Below are 18,834 nucleotides of genomic sequence, written 5' to 3' on the forward strand. Positions count from 1 at the left end.
ATTCTGTATTTGTAATTATTTCTGATTTAATCTTGTCCAATATAAAATTAGCAGGAAACTGACTGCTAGTAAGAGTTAAATAAAACTCTTATTAAACTGCAGTAGATATTTCTATCTACTATATTTAATCTTCTAATCACCTTAACAATATTAATTTTTAGCCTATTAGCATAGAATACTTCATTATTTTCATTTTTATTCTTTGTATAGATAGCACTGAATATTTTATCATATTTTGTTACTTTCATAATAGCATATAACTTGTTTTATATTTTAATTGTAATATATTATCATATGTAGTTTAATCATTTTAATCATAAATTATTCACACTTTGTCAATTTTGTTCCTATGATAATAATGCACTGTACATTTTATCTTTTAGCTAATTTGCTTAAAATTTGTATACTTAAGATTATTATACTTAGGAAGACTCATAATCTCATAATTTTAAATATTATTTTATTTGGCCTTGACTGAAAGAAGTTTGACGATCTCTTCTTTTTTCTCAAATCCTTGCCAATATTACAGAAGCTAGCAAGTTTGTTTTCATAGCTTATTTCCTATTTTATTTTTAGATTTCTGTAAACTTGAATTATTAATAACCATCAGTGATTAAGCGCACATTTGGGATAATTTAACCATTAAACCAATGGCCATACAAATTAGCTCAATCTCAGTATTTATCATTGTCAAACCTAAGATAGTAAATAAAAATACCTGTATGACTGTTGAAATGTGCAAAATTAGCAAAATTTGCAGTAGCTGTGGGGTGCGGAGCAGGAGCAGCAAATATGTCTGAACCAAGATCACTGAGAAGATCGAATTGCTTCTTTTCTTGTGACTGCCCATGAGACCGAATTGTAACAGGAGACTGTAAACAAATTGCAGTGGGTTAAACAAGCATGAGTAGAGTAACTAGAGCAGTAGTTCCCAACGTGGGGCCTATACCCCACAGGGGGGCAATTTGATTTTTAGTGGGGGGGCAATTTGCAAATGAGCTATTAACTGAATTTTTGAAAGCCTGCTAATTGTTCTTATATATTTGTGATGAAACAGCTGTGTTTCATTTACCTATTGTTGTCTTTGTTAAAGTGCATTTCTTAGGGCCTGGTCTGAAAAGGATATCCCAGCTGGGGGAGAAGGGAGCAACTGCCAGCCAATCAGATGTGTTTCCACTAAGGATCATGGTATTGGGAAAATCTTTCTCTCTTTCCTGTGGGCTTTGCTGCTGAGTGGTTGCAGGGAGAGCTGCTCTGTGGGGAGACAGAGTGGATGGCTGCTGGATGAAGCCCAGGAGTGAGGATACAGAACCAGGACCCAAGTTTAAGTAAGAAATTGTTAAGATTTACAGTTATTTTTATTCTGTGTTTTCCCAAGCCATGTTTTACAAGACTTTTCCTCTTAGAGCAATCTGGGGCTGGGCCAGGCATGCGTAGGCCTTACCAGGCCTGTGTGATTCACCTCCACCTACTGAACTACCAAAGCATTTCTCCACTAAGCTGCAGATTCAAACTGAGTGGGTGAGTAGAGGGGGTCATAGGTTACAACCCCCCTTTCGTTCATGACAATCTTATTATTCATAAATTAAGCGAAGAATGTGGTTTTTTTTTTAATTTTCCTCTTTCTGCGCCATCTTCTTTTAATAGTTATTTCTTATTATTATGGCATGGCTTTGTGATGAGACAGAAACCAAATACCCAAATTCAACCTAATTTGCAAGAAAACTGCTGTTACCGTTCCCATCTTCATATTTACCTGAATGTGGCTTTAGTGCTGTAAATGATTTGCTACTGAAGAAAAGCAATTGACTGGATATCACTGAATGAGGAGACTTGAGAATGAATCTGACTAAATTGGAGTCTAATATAAAATCTCTCTGCAGCAGGCATCAAGCACAAGGATCTCACTAATTTAAGTAGACTAAAGCTGCAATCCTACATTTTCCTGGGAGTAAGACACATTGAAGACAATGATACTTACTTCTGAGTAGACATGCATAGGATTGCGTTGTAAATATGATCTTGAGGTGAGCTCAAATTGTATTTTCAATTTGTTAGGTACTTTTATTTTAATATGTATAGTAATTAATATTAGTATAGTAATTAATGTTGTACTTCTGTAGTAAGTACTACAGAAAAAGCTTTCATTAAAATTATTTTATATTTATGTATTTCAGTTCTCTATTATATGTTTTGAAACTTTATTTGCTGTTTTTTCATATCCCTTCATACTATTATTTTTTAAATTCCTCAGTACTTCTACTGTCTTTCGTTCTTTTATTTTTCTCTTTTATGGATGCTTAGGTGGGGCATGGCCAAAAAAAAAAAAAAAGCTAGGGAACCACTGAACTAGAGTAAATCAGAATATCATTCCTAATATAGAAAAACAACGCTTTTATAAGTCAACTTATTTTTCATCCAGATGAGGCAATTTAATTCTGCACTGTAATATGTTACAGATCTGGCACTCATCAGTAGACTAATGCAAAATTGCACGAAACATTCAAACACTCCAATGAGACGCACAATATTCAGACTCTAGTGAAGATAATTGAGGAAACAGAAATGTGTGAAAAATTAAGGAGACCAAAGACTAGGAAGCTGAGAAAATATGTCAGTACTATAGAAGCTTAGATATTGGGAGAATGCAAGATAGGTCTCCTAAAAGAACAGGGAGTTACTTTTAAGTAAAAACTCAACAAAATATAAGTGGACAAAAAGAAACCCCCCGAAAGAACAGATTGTTGAAGGATGAAGAACTAAAGGAAATATGAGTGATATTGTCACTATGAAAAAAACATAGTTTTGTTCTGTTAACATTGTTAACAGAAATATAAAGTAGAACTGAATAGAATTGTTGAATAGATAGATTCCCTGAAAGCCATCAGAACAAAAATAAACGATATAGAACAGCTATATAGTATAAACTGAAAATATGAAAGCAGCATGGGTCTGAAGAAAGATTTTAAACAATAGATTAGTAATGATCAGTGCACCAGGTAACATATTTTATTGAATGTGTGTTAAATTCATACACTTTTAAAAGATACATTACTTACTTGTGTAGGTGTGTCTTTATTTAAGTGCAGTGCTGGTGCAGACTCTCCCAAGAGAGATTTAAGTGGTTTAACTTCTGGAGTACTACTTGTACTACTAGCAGACGATCCAGATATGGATGCATGGACAGAAGCCACAACTTTTGCTTGTTCTGGAGGAACATACCTAAAATGCCAAATTAAAACATTTGTATTTATTATAACATCCCCAAAACAATCATTAATAAAGGATGATGCCACAGTCCTATTCTAGGCTTTAGAGAGCTGGAATTAACCTCATGGCTTAAGCAATTATACTCACTGTTATAATAGCTATAAAGTAAGAAATATAGTAAGAACAAAGATTTAAAAGATTAATTGGCATATAATTGAAATGCACTGAATAATTATTAATATATAACTGGTCTAAAACAAATCATAAATGTACAAAGTAAATAGTGAATGTAAATAGAAGTAATATAATCTAGCTGGTTGAAATTCAACTTCTACAACTGGAACCCTGTGTGTTTATGTGTAGTACCTAAATAAGATAACCTATTACAAGCTGAGCAAAATACATTATTCTACACAGCTGAAAAATAGATATTAGCAACAAGTATCAGTTTAAGAAATACATTTAACTAAAACTTGAAAAGAAAATTTTCAGCCTGTCAAAAATAGCTCTAAAAATTGCTTCAGCCAAAAATTTTACTACTTTACTATACCAATAACAGTTTAAAGGGAAAAAAAAGTACACTGTGAATATCTGTAATACATAAATACAAATATACACAACTTTTAAATGTTAAATCAAAAATATTTTATCTGATTTTATTTTATGCATTAATCTCCCTAAATCAGAAGCAATCAAATAAGACATGATTTGGGAGAGGGGGGGGTAGTTAAGTTATAAAAAGAAAGCCAAGCCTTTCTCACCTAAGTTTGAGAAAAGTCTACCATAATGAATGGGGGTTGTTAAGGAGTATTCCAGGGAAATAGCACCAGGAAATTCATTCAACTGGACACTGTCATGTTCTGGAGAATGAACAATAATTTGCTCAAGAAATTAAGGTCCAAACATTGGACTTGACAAATAGTTTAATATTTAGTACTTTTGCTCACAATTCCTTTTAACCCTAGGGGGAAACAGGGCGAACTAATTGATGACTACTAGAAGAAAGTAATGGCAGTACTTACAGTAGTAAAAATCAGTAGGGGTACTGTAATATGCATGACAAAGGCGATTCAACGATTTTGAATTTGACTTTGGTAAGAAATTTTCCAGTAATACCTCCACAAGGTAAATATTGATACAAATAAAACAAATATATGTTTAGGCACTCCACTGGAAATAGAATAGGAAATGTTCTATATATTATAATACAAATTCTTTTTATTATAAAAAGTTTTATAATATAATTATAGTGAAACATGTACCAACCATCTTTTCTTTTCATATTTCTCTTGTAGAAATTCTTTGACTTTTTGAGGGTCCCGGAAGTCTGGAATTGCTGATGATCTATCATCAAATAATCCTAGCCATATCTGTTTACATATCTTTTCAAAGAGAAACAATATTAAATTAAATGTACTTCCGTCTGATCACTTAATGAACTAAAATATAGGTAGTCCTCATTTTACAATCATTCCTTTAGGGAGTCTGAAATTACTGAAAAAAATGACTTATGACTGCTTTTCATTTACGACCATTGCAACACCCCCATGGTCAGGTGATCAAACTATGGATGCTTGGCAACTGGCATGTGTGTATGACGGCTGAAGTATCCCGGGATCATGTGATCATCTTTTGTGACTTTTTGACAAGCAGTCACTGGGAAAGGCAAAGTCACTTAACTGTGACTTTAGTAACTGTGTTACTAATTTAACAACTCCAGTGATTCACTTAACAACTGTGTCAAGAAAGGTCATAAAATGGGGCAAAACTCACTTAACTGTCTTACTTAGCAACAGAAAATTTGAGCTCAATTGTGGTCATAAGTCAAGGACTAGCTATACTTTATTAAAGAGATTGAGACATCATCAAATAGTGTTGTGTACATATTCAAACCCATTCATTTTCCCCACATGAATCCACTAAAACTTTATAAAATCTAAAATCTTTGTTATTGTTAATGACTATAACAGTGTTTTCCCGAAAATAAGACCCTGTCTTACATTTTTTTGAACCCTGAAATAAGCGCTTGGCCTTATTGCCATGCGCTCAAAAGCCCGATTGGGCTTATTATCAGGAGATGTCTTATTTTGGGGGAAACAGGGTATATAGTTTGGGAGCCGAATTACATATCTCAGATGTTTTTTATAGGTTTTGTAAAACATTTTAAATAGGTTGATAAAAATAAAAAGAACTAAAGCATGCAATAAATAGAAATACTGTAATAGAAGACTAAAATTTTAAATATTTACAACTAAATCACTGAATTATGCAATTACTTTAGCAGTAACATCTTTTTTTTGGTCATCACCTCGCATAAAGTAATATTCAATGATAAAATTACATACACATACATCTCCCTGCAAGTCCTATCATGCTGACTCAGAAGAGAATGAAGGGCAGATGTTCCTAAGAGGGACGAATGAAGAATGGCAGGAGTGTATAGGTAGTCCTCACTTACCTGCTATCCATTCAGCAATTGTTCAAGTTGTGATAGTGCTGAACGGGTCGTATTCATGGGTCGGCTGCTGGGGGTTCACAGGGGTTCAGGAAAACTCTAGCTAAGATTCTGTGCAGTTCGGAGAACCCCCAAATCCCACTCCTGGCTGGCCCCTCCCACCCATCCTTCTTCTGTCAGGAGTCCCCCTGCGGCCTATTTTGGATGCAGGTAAGTGCAGGATGCGTGCAGAGGCTCAGGGAGGGTGAAAAACAGGCCTACAGGAAGTTCGGGAAGGCTGGAAACGGGCCCTTTTCCAGGCTCCAGAGCTTGGGGAGGCAGTTTTCACCCTCCCGGACACTCAAGGAAAGCCTCCCAAGCCCTGGGATAGCAAAAACGCCCTCCCTCCCGCCGTGGTGCAGGAGGCCTACTAGGCTACACCCACCCAGCAAGTGGGCAGAGAACCCCTTGCTAAAATGTTTGAAGCCCAACCCGGTTGTATTTATTCAGAAGATTTATATGACCACTCACTCACTCTCAGAGATTCTGGGCAGCTTACAAACAATAAAAACCCAGTATAAAAAAGTAAAAACAATAGTCCTTGCCCCTCTGACTGGTTTTAACCTTATGACTGGTTCTCCAAATTCCAGCAGTCATAGTATCCCCAAATGACTATGATTTGAGTGATAGAATTAAAAGTTTTTAATTCTAAATGTATATTTTGTGCACCAGATTCCAATTTAGTGAGATGATTTTTCCATTATCCATCTGCATTCCCTACATACCAGCTATATTGTTTTCAGTGTTTCAGCTAATTTTGGATAATAATATTCTTAAAATAACATTCTTTTTATACTGAACAGCACTGAAAAACTTACTACAGTTATTCAGATAATTCCTCTGCATCTTCTAAATAATTAGATTTTTCTTTTACCAAAGAAAACAATAATTATAAAAAAACCCTAATTATAATTAATTTGGCCACAGCAAAAATGTCCTATTTCAGGGGTTGGAAGCAAATAATATTTGCTAAAAATAACTCTGATCAAATAAAAAATGATTGATTTAAAGTTCCAGATTTATTAGTCATTTCTTACCCATTATTTTAGCTAATACAATTCTGTAACTTAAGCTATGTGTTATGACTAAGCTTCTTGGAATTCATGCACTTGGGATAGCTTCCTAATGTCTAGAAAAAGACTTTAAATTCATGTCATATAGTCTTACGTATTTTGATAATTTTAAGACCATTAAGCAAGTTCTTGCCTTCTATATCCCATAAAACATAGGCACAACATGCTTCAGCAGCACTACTGTGATGCAATATTAACAGGAACAAATATTTGAGGAAATACCAACCATATTTCTAGGAAGTTCCACCCATGCTGAAAAGTTCACTCTAAAAGCATGCTGAATCATAAAAAGGCAGAGGAAAAGCTGAAATGCATCAATGAAACTTAGACAATTTGATTCACACTACATAGGTCCAATTAGAATTCAATTTCAGCTCACAAATACCATTGTACATACTGTACATACCCAAGAATATTTCATGTTATTCTCAGAACTTATATTATCTTTTTGACTAATATAAGGCACTCATTAAAATTGTATTCTCCATCAATTTACTTAGGCATTCTATACTAAATACTTACTTCATTTCCATGCTTCTGAAGAAATTCTATTTCTTGCTGTGTGAATGTGGTCATTGAAATGGATTTCACTCTGTGAGGTGGATTTAAACCTCTCCTATAAAACATTTTTTTTAAAAAAGTGATTGTAGAAATCTTTCAAGTAAAAGAACTTTTAACTACAGTTTAAAGTTATTAATGATAAAAATAGTATTCAATAAATAAGATATGACAAATATGAAAATTACTTAATTTTGAAATAAGTTTTGATTCAAGTATTGTAGAAAAATTGGGCCTAATAACATATTTGTAAATAACTTTAGTTCTCTGAGCTTGGCTATAGGTATCAATTTAAAATGTTGGTGCACAAGTTAGCGCTTTTAAGACATTTGCTTTTTTAAAAATATAAGCACTATACAGATTTTTAGAATTCCTATCGATACAGATCTTTTAGTCTTTCTTTAAAAACTTTTATCTGAACTTTTCTTCTAGTAAAGTGTTCATCTGCTTAAATTTTGACTAAAGACCAGAGACGTAAAAAATGATACAGAACTCAAAATTCAATTATTTTGATATGAAGAAACTAAACATTATATTTTGCTATAAATACTATGGATTTTATCTTGGAATTCTATCTATTACAAATTCCATCCATGTCAAAAACTAATAAATTTATTTCATTTTCCCACTATTCTGGCAGTTGTACCTTTAGTCTCACTAGGGCTGAATGTTTCTTAAAAGTATTTTTATTTTAATCCTATAAAGATATTGGTTGTCATAATAAAATATATCACAGTCAATGTTTTATTGAGTTCTATGAAACAAAACGGCATGGCAGTTCAAAAGGAACAACAGATTTAATCCTTTCATTTTTTGCATCACTCAATGGTTGTCTTACTTAAATACCAGTGAGAGAACTGGGTTGCACTTGATTGGGAGAGACATAACCTTCACTAAGACACTATGAATTTGTGTTTGAAAATGATTTTGATATATACAGCACACACACAACCATTAAAAAGTAGTCTAAAAATATAAACTTTATCATTCTCTATATGTACATACTACATGTACATAGGAGTACAATAGTCTGCTTAAAATAGCCTGAGGCTTCTAATTCTCTATCAGAAAGATCATGCCTTGCCCCAAATATTATGATTTCAACAGAGAAATCTGAGAATGGGTCAGCTTTATTTCGTGCCTTCATTCTCTCCTGATAGTTCTCTAAAACACTCACCACTACCACTCTTAATGATACTGGCTGAAGATATTGGGAATTTTAGTCATTATTTTTAATAGAATCAGACAAGAGAAGTATCTCAATTATGAAACTCAAACAAATATCAAGCATATGAAATCTGAGGATCTACTACTAAGAAGTATGCTCAGAATTAGTGGGATTCTTAAAATTGATATTGAAAAAGATACACTCAATTGTCACACTAAATATTTCTAAATTCAGCTGTTTTAATAGATAATCCTCTATTATTCCATCATTATTTCATAATATCAACTTCGCAAAATTAATTTTTTCCAATTTAAAATAAAGCATGTTCACCTTGAAAAATTCAAAAATTTGAAATCACAAATCTCCCATTTCCCCTTACATATATACAATTTTCTTACATAAGCAAAATTCTGATCAATTTACACCAGTAGAGATAATTAATCTTCAGACCTAGAACATAATTATGTGTATGTCACAGATGATCAAACTAAGCCTGTCTATTGTAACATGGCATTCTTGAAAAAAATTATAAAAGTACTGAAGATTATATATTCTGGACAGCTAACTTCACAATGAAAACTAGTTTATATTGTTTCAAAATTATGTGCACTTTGGCAATTATGTAGATAAGGTGGTAAAAATAAAGTAAACTCTCAAAGAGAGTTAGAGATTAACAAAATGTTTATACTGTTTCCTGCTACAAGCCCTTAAAGTAATATGCTTACTTAGTATTGCCTATTGTTATTACTTCCTCAAAATGTTCTGTTACAGATATTAAAAAAGGCATGAACAAATTATTACATTTTGAAAATGCATTCACGAAGTTCCTTTTCTATTTTACGTATTTTTACAATGTAACTGATTCTCCCCCATCAGAAAACTAGCACATCAATCTTACACACTTTTCTTCCATAAATACCATTTTGCATTTAATATAATCCATATTTTATTGCATACAACTAGGAACAAACTCTCATTTTAAGCAATGTTGTCTGCACTTGTGGAACATGTCCATACTAGGTTATTTCCCAAACTCTTATCCTGTACTTTTCTCTGGTAATTTCACTGTATCAGCTTTTTGCTTTCTGGTGGTCTCTCCAGATGGCCCAGTCTTTCAAACTGCCTGCAACAAAATTCCTTTCTATTGGTGACCAAAGTAACTGTACCAGTCCAATCTCCTCCATTTCTTTCTGCAGATACTGTATTGCCTTACTTTCCCACACCCTTTAGTATTTCGGGGAGAGGGGAAGAATCCCCACTTCCACCTTTATTTGGCTCTTCACGAGGCCCAAGTCCTCTATCTTTCCCAACTGAGGAGCTCCTCACAAAACCGCTTCCCCAGCCTGAGCGGGCTTTCTCCCTCCTCTCTTGCGCTGCCTACTTAGAACCCTCGACCGTTTCCTCCCGCCAAGCGGCCGGGCCCTTTCTTCTCCTCAACTCACAGGATGCCGGAGCAGGAAGTACAAACGAAGCTGCCCACCGTCATGTCGGTATAGGTGGGGCCGCGCTGGTCGCAGTCGAAGCACTTGCGGTTGGGCGGGAGGCTGCTCATCTCCCTCAGCAGCTTCAGGTGCTTCTCCTCCTGCTTCCGCTTGGCACTCGCCGCCATGGCCTCCGCCGAGGGGTGGGGGGGGGGCGGGGGGGGAGCCGATGCCCGGTCCGCTCGAGAACGAAGAGGAAGGCGGCGCAGGAGAGGCAGGGACCGTCCCGCTTGAGCGGCGGCGAGTCAAGGCAACAGAAGGGCGAGGCCCGCGCCCGCCCGCACGAGCCCCAACGGGAAAACGGGAGAGGAGAGGGGGAGGAAGGGGAGCAGCAAGAGAGGCGAACTCGAGCCGGGCCCGGGGCGGCTGAATGACGAGCCGAGGCGGAACCTGCACTATACTTCTTCCCAGGAACGACGAGGAGAGGAGTGCCGCCGACGCTCTGGCAACGGCGAAAAGCGCCCCCTTCCGCCCGGGAGGACTTCCCGTGTCTCTTTTCCTCTCGGGAGCCGCTTACCTGGCATGACCCTGCAAGTCACGGGGAGAGGGGGCGACACGCAATCTGAAATTGGGGACTTATGACGTAAGGAAAGGGGTTTAAAAGAAAATGTGTCGGCGAAAGGAAAAGAATTGGGGAGCCAAGCAAGGTCCGTGATGAACACCGTGTCTTCCGAGAGTACGAAGAACTCCCTGAATTTGGATTATCCTGCAACCGCATGATCTCCATGAATGGGATCAAAGGGTCATCCTGATCAAGATAGCGTCGAGGACTCGCAAGCGTTACTTGGGTAGTCCCTGTGGCTTCTCCCGGCAAATAATGTTCAGGAGCCTAAGGCTCTTGTATGTGGAGGCAGCTACGTCATTTTGATTTGTCATAGTCGATGATCCCAGACAGATTTCTAAACGTCGACCTGGGTGAGCCTCTGAATCCCTTCTTTCTGCTCCACCCGACTTCCCAATAATCTCTTACCAATATGATAACATGCTTCTCTTTCGAGGTACAGAGAGTTAAGTTTTTAAGGCTTGCTTAAAAACTCCAGGTGGCAAGAAGAGGCCTTCCCAATTTTGCTTGTGGCCTCCCAAAATATCTTATTCTTATCCCTACTTTTATAATATACTATATGAATCCAGCCAGTGTGTAATTTATCCAGGAAGCAGTAGTTCAGCAATTTATTAATCATATTTAGACACCTCCCATCTCACTGATTTTGAGTGATTTCATTTTTTTAAAAAATGGAAATGCCATAAACTTTGCATGGGGTGAACCCAATCTGTCACATACCTAGCCCTATTGCTTGGTTTTATATTAATGTATCAGGAGCCAGCAATTTGCAGAAGCAATGAGATCAGAGGCGAATAGATATAATTATTTTTATGACCATTATTGGTTGGTTGGATTATGGCTCACAGACACAAGCAAGAACTTTATTTTGGCTGTGCTGCCACTCCCTCCTTTTCCCATTTCTTGTGATCTAATCTTGGCAAGCCTTGGTTTCAATTTCTGGTTTCTGCAAACACAAAGGTTATATTATATTTTCTCAAGTAAATGTCTGGCTCTGGAAGCTGAGTTGTATATATGTTGCTGGTTAAATAGCAGTTGAAACATCCTTGGAATTCCTTCCTAATTCTTAAGACTATTTTATCGGATGTTATTCAACTAGTTGGTTTCATTTTTCTTTGCTATGTACTAAAATCCTTTAAACATACTAGTCTTTCACACACAAAGCTATGTTTTATCACTGTGTTGTGACTTTTTTCAAACACATAATTGTAAATTGTCCATCAGCCTCATTCTCAAAGAGCTGGAGCTTTAAGTTTCAGAATTATCAGCAGTGTGTACAGCAAAGGATATTGTATATTTTATCATGCAAAGTATATATCCAGAACATCAAATAATTACTTTCTACATAGCTTGGAATACAGTATTATCTCTGTAAATATATTTATAGTGTGAATATATATAATACAATTTATTTCATTCCAGCAGAGTTCCCATATCTTGACAAAGAGCAGGTGTAGTAGAATCATTAGGTTGGTAACAACACAGAATCTGACATTTTCTTCCTGTCAATTATAGTCACATGTAATTGGTATATGAGATTATTCCATAGCTAGATGTTGATGTCATGTAATTGGTATATGAGATTATTCTATAGATAATTGATGTCACTTTAAGGAGGAAATTCAAGAGGTTTGAAGACTATATATGTGTTCCATTGTAATAAAAGCTGAAAAAGAAATATATTCAAACATAGGTGAATGTTTTTAAAACTGCATCAGTGGTGGTCTTTTGAAATATGTGCAGGAGATCCTTTGAATGCATAATTGGAACATGTGATATTGTACTATCACTATTTGTTCTAATGAGATTACATATGAGAAATTCCTAGTTGATGCTCATAGTCCTTGCAAATGTATTTAACAGATTAGAAACTATGATGGAAATTAGGTAGATTGCAAATTACTGAGGCACAAATGCAGGAAATTGAACCTGGGTAAAGAAACATACCCATCCACAAATTCACTTGGGTGATCATAAAAATGGCAAATATTTAATTTTAGCTCTCCATCAAGAAATGAAATATATAATCCCTTTCTTTGGGTTGACAATGCAAATATTTACAGTACTAGGAAATGAAGAGTTGCTTTCCAAAATAATAAAATGAATACAGCTATCTTATGAATCCTTTGATAAAGCGTTTTTATTCAAAGCATTTTAATTTAGATAAATGGAACAGAAGAGAAAAAAGTTCTTGCTGAAATGCAGTACTGTTGCAAATGGACCTGACTTTTTTGCTAACTACTGCTAATTGCTTTTTCAGCTTGCTTCTCACATTTCAAAGAATGGTAATGCCAGGGTTGTCTGTTCTCAGTGAAGCCATAAAGTTTCCGCAAGGCCACACGAGCAGCTTCTTCTTCAGCAGCCAATATGGTTTCACCAGTACCTTCAGCTAAAAGCTTCTTATCACTGAAAAGAGAAGGAATACCTTTATGAAGTCTATGATTATGTAACTGATCAATCAGATTAGGCAACATAGTCTGTTTATCTAATAATTTAATAGAAAGCCTTAATATAAAGGGTGCATAGCCTCTTTGTAAATCAAATACTGAAAAACTCAAATAGCTCCTTGGGTATAAAATTATCTCAATAAACATGAAATAATACTATGAAAAACAATTTTAGTCTATTATTTGATCTTTGTATAAAGTGATTTCGAAACTATTCTTCTGCCTTTTACGAAATCTATGTGCTACCTTTATTAGTAGATTGTTCTGTAATGATTATATGCAATATATTGAAATGAAAATTAATAAATGATAAAATATTAGATCTTGATTTTGCTAATAGAAAACAATCAAAAATATTTTATTTATTTATTTATTTATTGGTTCGATTTATATACCGCCCTTCTCCGGAGACTCAGGGTGGCTTACAATGCGTTAAGCAATAGCCTTCATACTTTTGTATATACCTGCTTAGTACGGCTTTCAGCCCCCCTTAAGCGGTGTTCTTTTTTATACAAAGTCAGCTTATTGCCCCCACAATCCGGGTCCTCATTTTACCTGCCTCGGAAGGGTGGAAGGCTGAGTCGACCTTGAGCCTGGTGAGATTTGAACTTGCAGTAATTGCAGGCAGCTGGTGCTACTTAACAGCACTTTAGTCTGCTGCGCCACCAAGGCTCTTCTATTCTATTAAGAAAGATGGTCTGGATTTTACAGAGAAAGAACAAAAACCAGTAAATTAATTAATCTCTTCATTTCCTGATAGTATCAATATTCTTTGTCCCACTACCAACAATGCAAAGCAATTAACTTCCTTGAATTAATGTGTGCTTATAAATCATACTATACAATCAAAAATTACAAAACACAAGAAAAGCAACTGTTCATGCACAAAGTAGACCTGAATTTGTAAAATTATTCCACCATTCAGGCAAAATAGATCAAGAATAATCCATAAAAAGCAATATAAAAAGACAAGACTAAGATAAAAACAAGATAAAGACTAAATTAAAGTCTTCAGTCTTTTAAAGGCTCAAAATGTCATAATGGTTAAGACACCATTATTTCTGAACCACACTGCAAAGTCATCAAATAGACTGAAATAGACTGAAGAATGCCAGAAACATGTATCTTCATGTCAGAAATCACTCTTATGTTGTAGAGATGTAAGCTGGAAGTGGGACAATGAATAGCACTTATTCTTTAGAGAACAGAAACCAACAAAAAATATAACTCTTTATATCTAAATGGTATACACTGCAAATAACTGCGGATATGAAAAGCTAGTTCAGATTTTATTATCACTTCTATGAAGTGGAATTGGAATTCTAAACGCTGTAGGATCAACATGCCAAGGCAACATGAACGCAGTGAGTTTATCAGCCAACCAGTTCTCCTCCTGATGTTATACTGTCTTACTTGGAGGCATTCTGCTCCCTATCAATGGACACTAACTAAACTGCCTAAGTTTATGCATGTTTTATTTTCTACATGAAATTCTATTCATATGTATGAAATATATATAATTGGTAAGATAGGGGTCCACCTTCAGTACATAGTAGCAAGTCTGAATCATCTTGAAATCTTACTAACCAATATAACCCAACAAAGAACAAGGGTAAAGCAGTGGTAGCTCCTGACTGCCTAGTTAGCCTTGGTTCGGGAGCAGTTATATTCCTCTTGGCCAGTTCTTCCAGCAGCAGGCCCATGGGGTTTACAACGTTCCACATCTCAAACAATTCCTTTCCTATCAACTGAGGGATGAAGAAGTCCTGTAAACAAATATTAAAAAGACAATATTCTTTGAGTTACTTAAAAATAATAGCAATAATCATGACTAAGATAGCTAATACAGATAGACCTCAACTTGCAAATATTTAGCAACTGTTCAAAGTTATAACAACACTGAAAAGAATGACTTACAACTGGTCCTTGGACTTATAACCATCATAGCAAGTGATCAAAATTTGGGCACTTGGAAACTGGCATGTATTTATGATGGTCACATGATCCTTGGATCATGTGATGGCCATCTGCACTCTTCCCAGCCAGCTTCTGACAAGCACAGTCAATGAGGGATGCCTGATTTGTTTAATGACTATATGAATCCCTTAACAACTGCAGTGACTCATTTAAAAACCATGGCAAAAAGGTCATAAAATTAGGTCTGACTCATTTAACAACCACCTTGCTTAGCAACAGAAATTCTGATCCCAATTATTGTCATAATTTGAGAATTACCTATATACCGTTCTTTCAAATAAAAAAAAACCTCTCATTTACTAGGTATATTTTTGTAATGCTTAGTTATTACTGCATTATAACACTATAAATCTACTTTACCTCTCAAGCATTGAGATAATTTTTATTAACTAACATAATATAACACAACATAACACATATAGAGAAATGTCTCTATAGATTAAAACGGCGGAAGTAGGCACATTGTAAAATAGCTTGGGAGACAAGGAAAGCCACGACATCATGTTTAATTTTCACAAAATAATCAAAATTAAGTGAAATTAGGCACTAAGGAAGTCTATAGGCCAGTGTTGCCAAACCTTTTCAGCACTGAGTGCTGAAACAGGAGCGTGAGTGTGAGGGAGCACCAGAAACCGGAAGAGCAGCTCCCCAGCGCACATGCGCAGGAGTGCTGGACACCGGAAGAGCAGAGCCTGGTCACCTGGTCTTCCAGTTTCTGGCGCACATGAAGACCAGGTGGCTGGCGTGCATGTGTGTGCCAGAAACCAGAAGCTCAGCCATAGGTTTGCCATCACGGCTATGGGCTATGTCAAATATAAACTTTCTGAAATCATCTTCCATAAAGTCAACTTCCCTGAAGGAAAGTTACATAAATAGCATTTCTCAACTAGCTAACTAACTACTAACTAATCACCATGAGATATTTTGTGAGGCTTACATTATTTATCCTATAGAGCACTGTTGGTCTAAAATAAATGCTTCCACAGCCTCCATGTAATCAATAAGCAAATAAAGCATAATACTGGACTAAAATTCTTGCAGTATAGCTGGATCTCTACATGTAATTTTCCAGTACTTTCTCCAAGTTTTTAATATCATTTTGCATATTAGGAAGAAATATTTTTTGAATTCTCTTTATATGTGTTCTGCTAATCTAGTTTGCAAATATGTATCAGAATATTGCACCCATGCAAATCTTGTGTTAAAAAAAGTCTGGATCACCAATTTCAATTGTAACTTACCCTGACAAAGATCTCTGTCCTTTGAGAGCTATTACCTTGAAGCAAAGCTCCTATTACAGCAAAAAAAGTCTGCTGCAGCACCTTAGGTGGCACGGGAAATTCTGCACAAAGTGTCAAATCTTGCAATGATAGGTTTCTAGCAATGTAGGATACTATTTCTTCACTGGTGAGATAGTTAACAAGTGCCTCAATGCCAGCAGGTGGCATTTTTGGAAAGGCTTCTTCAAAGCATTGTGTCAGGTAAGAGTGTGAAAAGGAAGCTCCCTGTAAAGAAAGTTCCTGATTGTCCTTAAGAGTAAGAGCAAGATTTTCTTTTTCTAGTCCAAGTTCTTGGCGTTTAAATTCTTCATTTTTTATATAGCAAGAATTAACAAATGCTGTTTTGAGTTGGTTCAGTGGGAATGTCTCATGTATCCGGTGGCCAAAAGCTTCTATTTCTGCATGGTAATCCCAGTTAGGCTTCTCAGACCTACATAAAAGGAGACCAGAAATAGAGAAGCAAATATATAAGAAACAGCCTAGTCAAGACAGATTTCATGGTGAGACTAAGGCGATCAAGTATCTTATTCCTACTACTGTACTCTTAAAAACCAGTATTGAAATTTTGGTTGTATATATTCAGTTTGAAAATCTTCATAGTGGAAATCAAAGATATGTCATGAAAAAGACAATTTCAGAACCCAAATTGATTACTGTGAGCTAACATATTTCAAGAACAGAAACTTCTATGTATTTCATTTCTTTGAGTCATGTATTGTCCAGAAGTTTATAAAAGAACTTGCAGGTATGAAACATGAAATTAAAGTCTCTACAGCTGTATCACAATATTATGGTATTTTTGTTAATATCATTTATTTCAAACTTTCTTATCCAAATAGAGCAGGCTAAGAAAACTAAAAACTGTTTTGCTTCTAGTCATCAATATTATATTGTTTATTCCTGAAAAATCAGATATACGAATATTTCACTTTCTCACAGGGTTAATTTAGACTCTGCAAAGCATATATAAGTAAAACAACATGCTAATATACTGGTAAAGACAGTTAATCTAATCTAAATATATTTTTCAAGATAAAAATAAATAAACCTGGTGTAAATTGTATTTATTTGTTAAAAGTCAAATAATTTTTGACTCCCATTTTTCCCTAAAACTTCAAAATAGTTTTCCTAAATATCTTTCTGTATTTTATTCCTATATAATTTCTGTGAAGTAGGATTGGTTGAGGAAAAAAAAACAATTAAGTTAATTAAATGATAAAATGACCTCTAAAAACTCAATCTGCAGAGTTAAGTCTGACTGACAGCAACATTCTTATCAAAATTTACATCCATATTTTAAGACATAGATATCAGATACATCCATAACACTCCAAATTAGCATTCAGGTACTGACTTGAACATGACCTTTCATATGAACCTTTTGTTGACTAAGTGTGAAAGGTAAGCAAGAAAAAGCAGGTGGGACTGGCGACAGTTATATTTCCAAGTGATGTGTCTCTTTTTCTATAAACCACTAGTGGAAGGAATACTACGACTTAATTTACCATCATAGCATAGCATAGCAAAGCTGGCTGAGGAATTCTGGGAGTTGAAGTCCACAAGTCCTAAAGTTGCCAAGGTTGGAGAGCCCTGCTCTGGAGGATGCCTGCCTCTCGGCCTTCTTGCTTTCTCTCCCAAGCAGCATAAGCAGCCACTGCAGCAGCCCGAGTCGAGCTGGAGCTTCTTCCGACCTTGAGACGCCAAGCTCTGGCCAAAGCTTGCGTGTCGCGAAGAGAAGAAGTGCTCCCCTCGCGCTAAACCTGCATCCAATCCCGTGAGCCTCGCCCACCCGAGACCCTCTTACCGGCGCCTGGGGGGCTCCAGCAAACGCTGCTGCTCCAGGTAAGCTCGGAGCCAGAGCTTTTTGTTTCGGCGCGGCTGAGAACGAAGCAAGGCAGCTCCATTCGCCGCCGCGAACAGTCGCTGAGAAGTCTCGAGAAGCAGCGAGCGTAGGAGCATCGACGCCATCGTACCCGGGGGACCTTGATTTAGCGCCGGCCGGGAACTGGTGCCACTTCCTTTCTGGTCCGGCTGAGTTCCGGGCTCAGAGCTGACTTCTAGCGAATGAAACTTGGAGCTGCTAAAAACGTGGCCGGTTCAAAAAGGTGCATCACTACTAGATCGCAGTTCTGCGACGCGGTTGAATGCCTAATACACGGAAGGTCTGGAAATTCAGGTTTATAAACTTTCCGCAATTACTAAGAGCTGCGTGCCAGTATCTACTTCCCGGGCTATTATCTGTACTGTAGCCAAAAGTACAAACGGCTACTTTATTTTCAACATCATGAGAATGTAAAAAGCGTGACAATGGGGGAGCTACTCAGGGGATGATGATGATGATGCTTTTTTTTTATTAATTTAAGAGATTTCAATACAGCTTTCAAATAGTAACAAACTTGTCTGATCTCCAAAAGCTAAGCAGGATTAGACTGACTAATGTATTCAAGGGCTGGAAAAAGGCAAAGACCAACCTTTTATTGTATATATTTTTGCCAAAGAAACCTGCATGTTTACATTTAAGTAATCAGAATAAATTTCTGCTTCCCTTCTTCACCTACCACAAGCACCCCGGCTACAGAATATA

At 36.2% G+C, this 18,834-nt stretch overlaps 2 protein-coding genes across 9 annotated transcripts in view; both read right to left on the reverse strand.

Moving 5' to 3' along the window:
• Window positions 1-10,112, reverse strand: part of AGFG1 (ArfGAP with FG repeats 1) — a 37,499-nt gene extending 27,387 nt beyond the window's left edge. For all 8 annotated transcript variants that reach the window (XM_070945777.1, XM_070945776.1, XM_070945775.1 and 5 more), the window contains exons 1-5: window positions 9,946-10,112; window positions 7,300-7,393; window positions 4,477-4,592; window positions 3,060-3,222; window positions 719-872 (exon numbers count right to left, since the gene is read on the reverse strand). In XM_070945777.1, the coding sequence (XP_070801878.1) occupies window positions 719-872; window positions 3,060-3,222; window positions 4,477-4,592; window positions 7,300-7,393; window positions 9,946-10,112 (694 nt within the window). The remainder of the gene's footprint in view (window positions 1-718; window positions 873-3,059; window positions 3,223-4,476; window positions 4,593-7,299; window positions 7,394-9,945) is intronic.
• Window positions 10,113-12,668: 2,556 nt separating this feature from the next.
• Window positions 12,669-18,237, reverse strand: MRPL44 (mitochondrial ribosomal protein L44). Its single transcript, XM_070945487.1, has 4 exons — window positions 18,055-18,237; window positions 16,212-16,680; window positions 14,581-14,759; window positions 12,669-12,952 (listed from the first exon to the last, which is right to left on the reverse strand). The coding sequence occupies exons 1-4, from the start codon at window positions 18,216-18,218 to the stop codon at window positions 12,781-12,783; spliced, it is 984 nt and encodes a 327-aa protein (XP_070801588.1). The 5' UTR covers window positions 18,219-18,237; the 3' UTR covers window positions 12,669-12,780.
• Window positions 18,238-18,834: the final 597 nt, after the last annotated feature.

The sequence above is a fragment of the Pituophis catenifer genome, unplaced genomic scaffold, assembly GCF_029215685.1.
Source record: "Pituophis catenifer annectens isolate HBS135680 unplaced genomic scaffold, rPitCat1.0.hap2 SCAF_6, whole genome shotgun sequence".
Taxonomy (NCBI): domain Eukaryota; kingdom Metazoa; phylum Chordata; class Lepidosauria; order Squamata; family Colubridae; genus Pituophis; species Pituophis catenifer.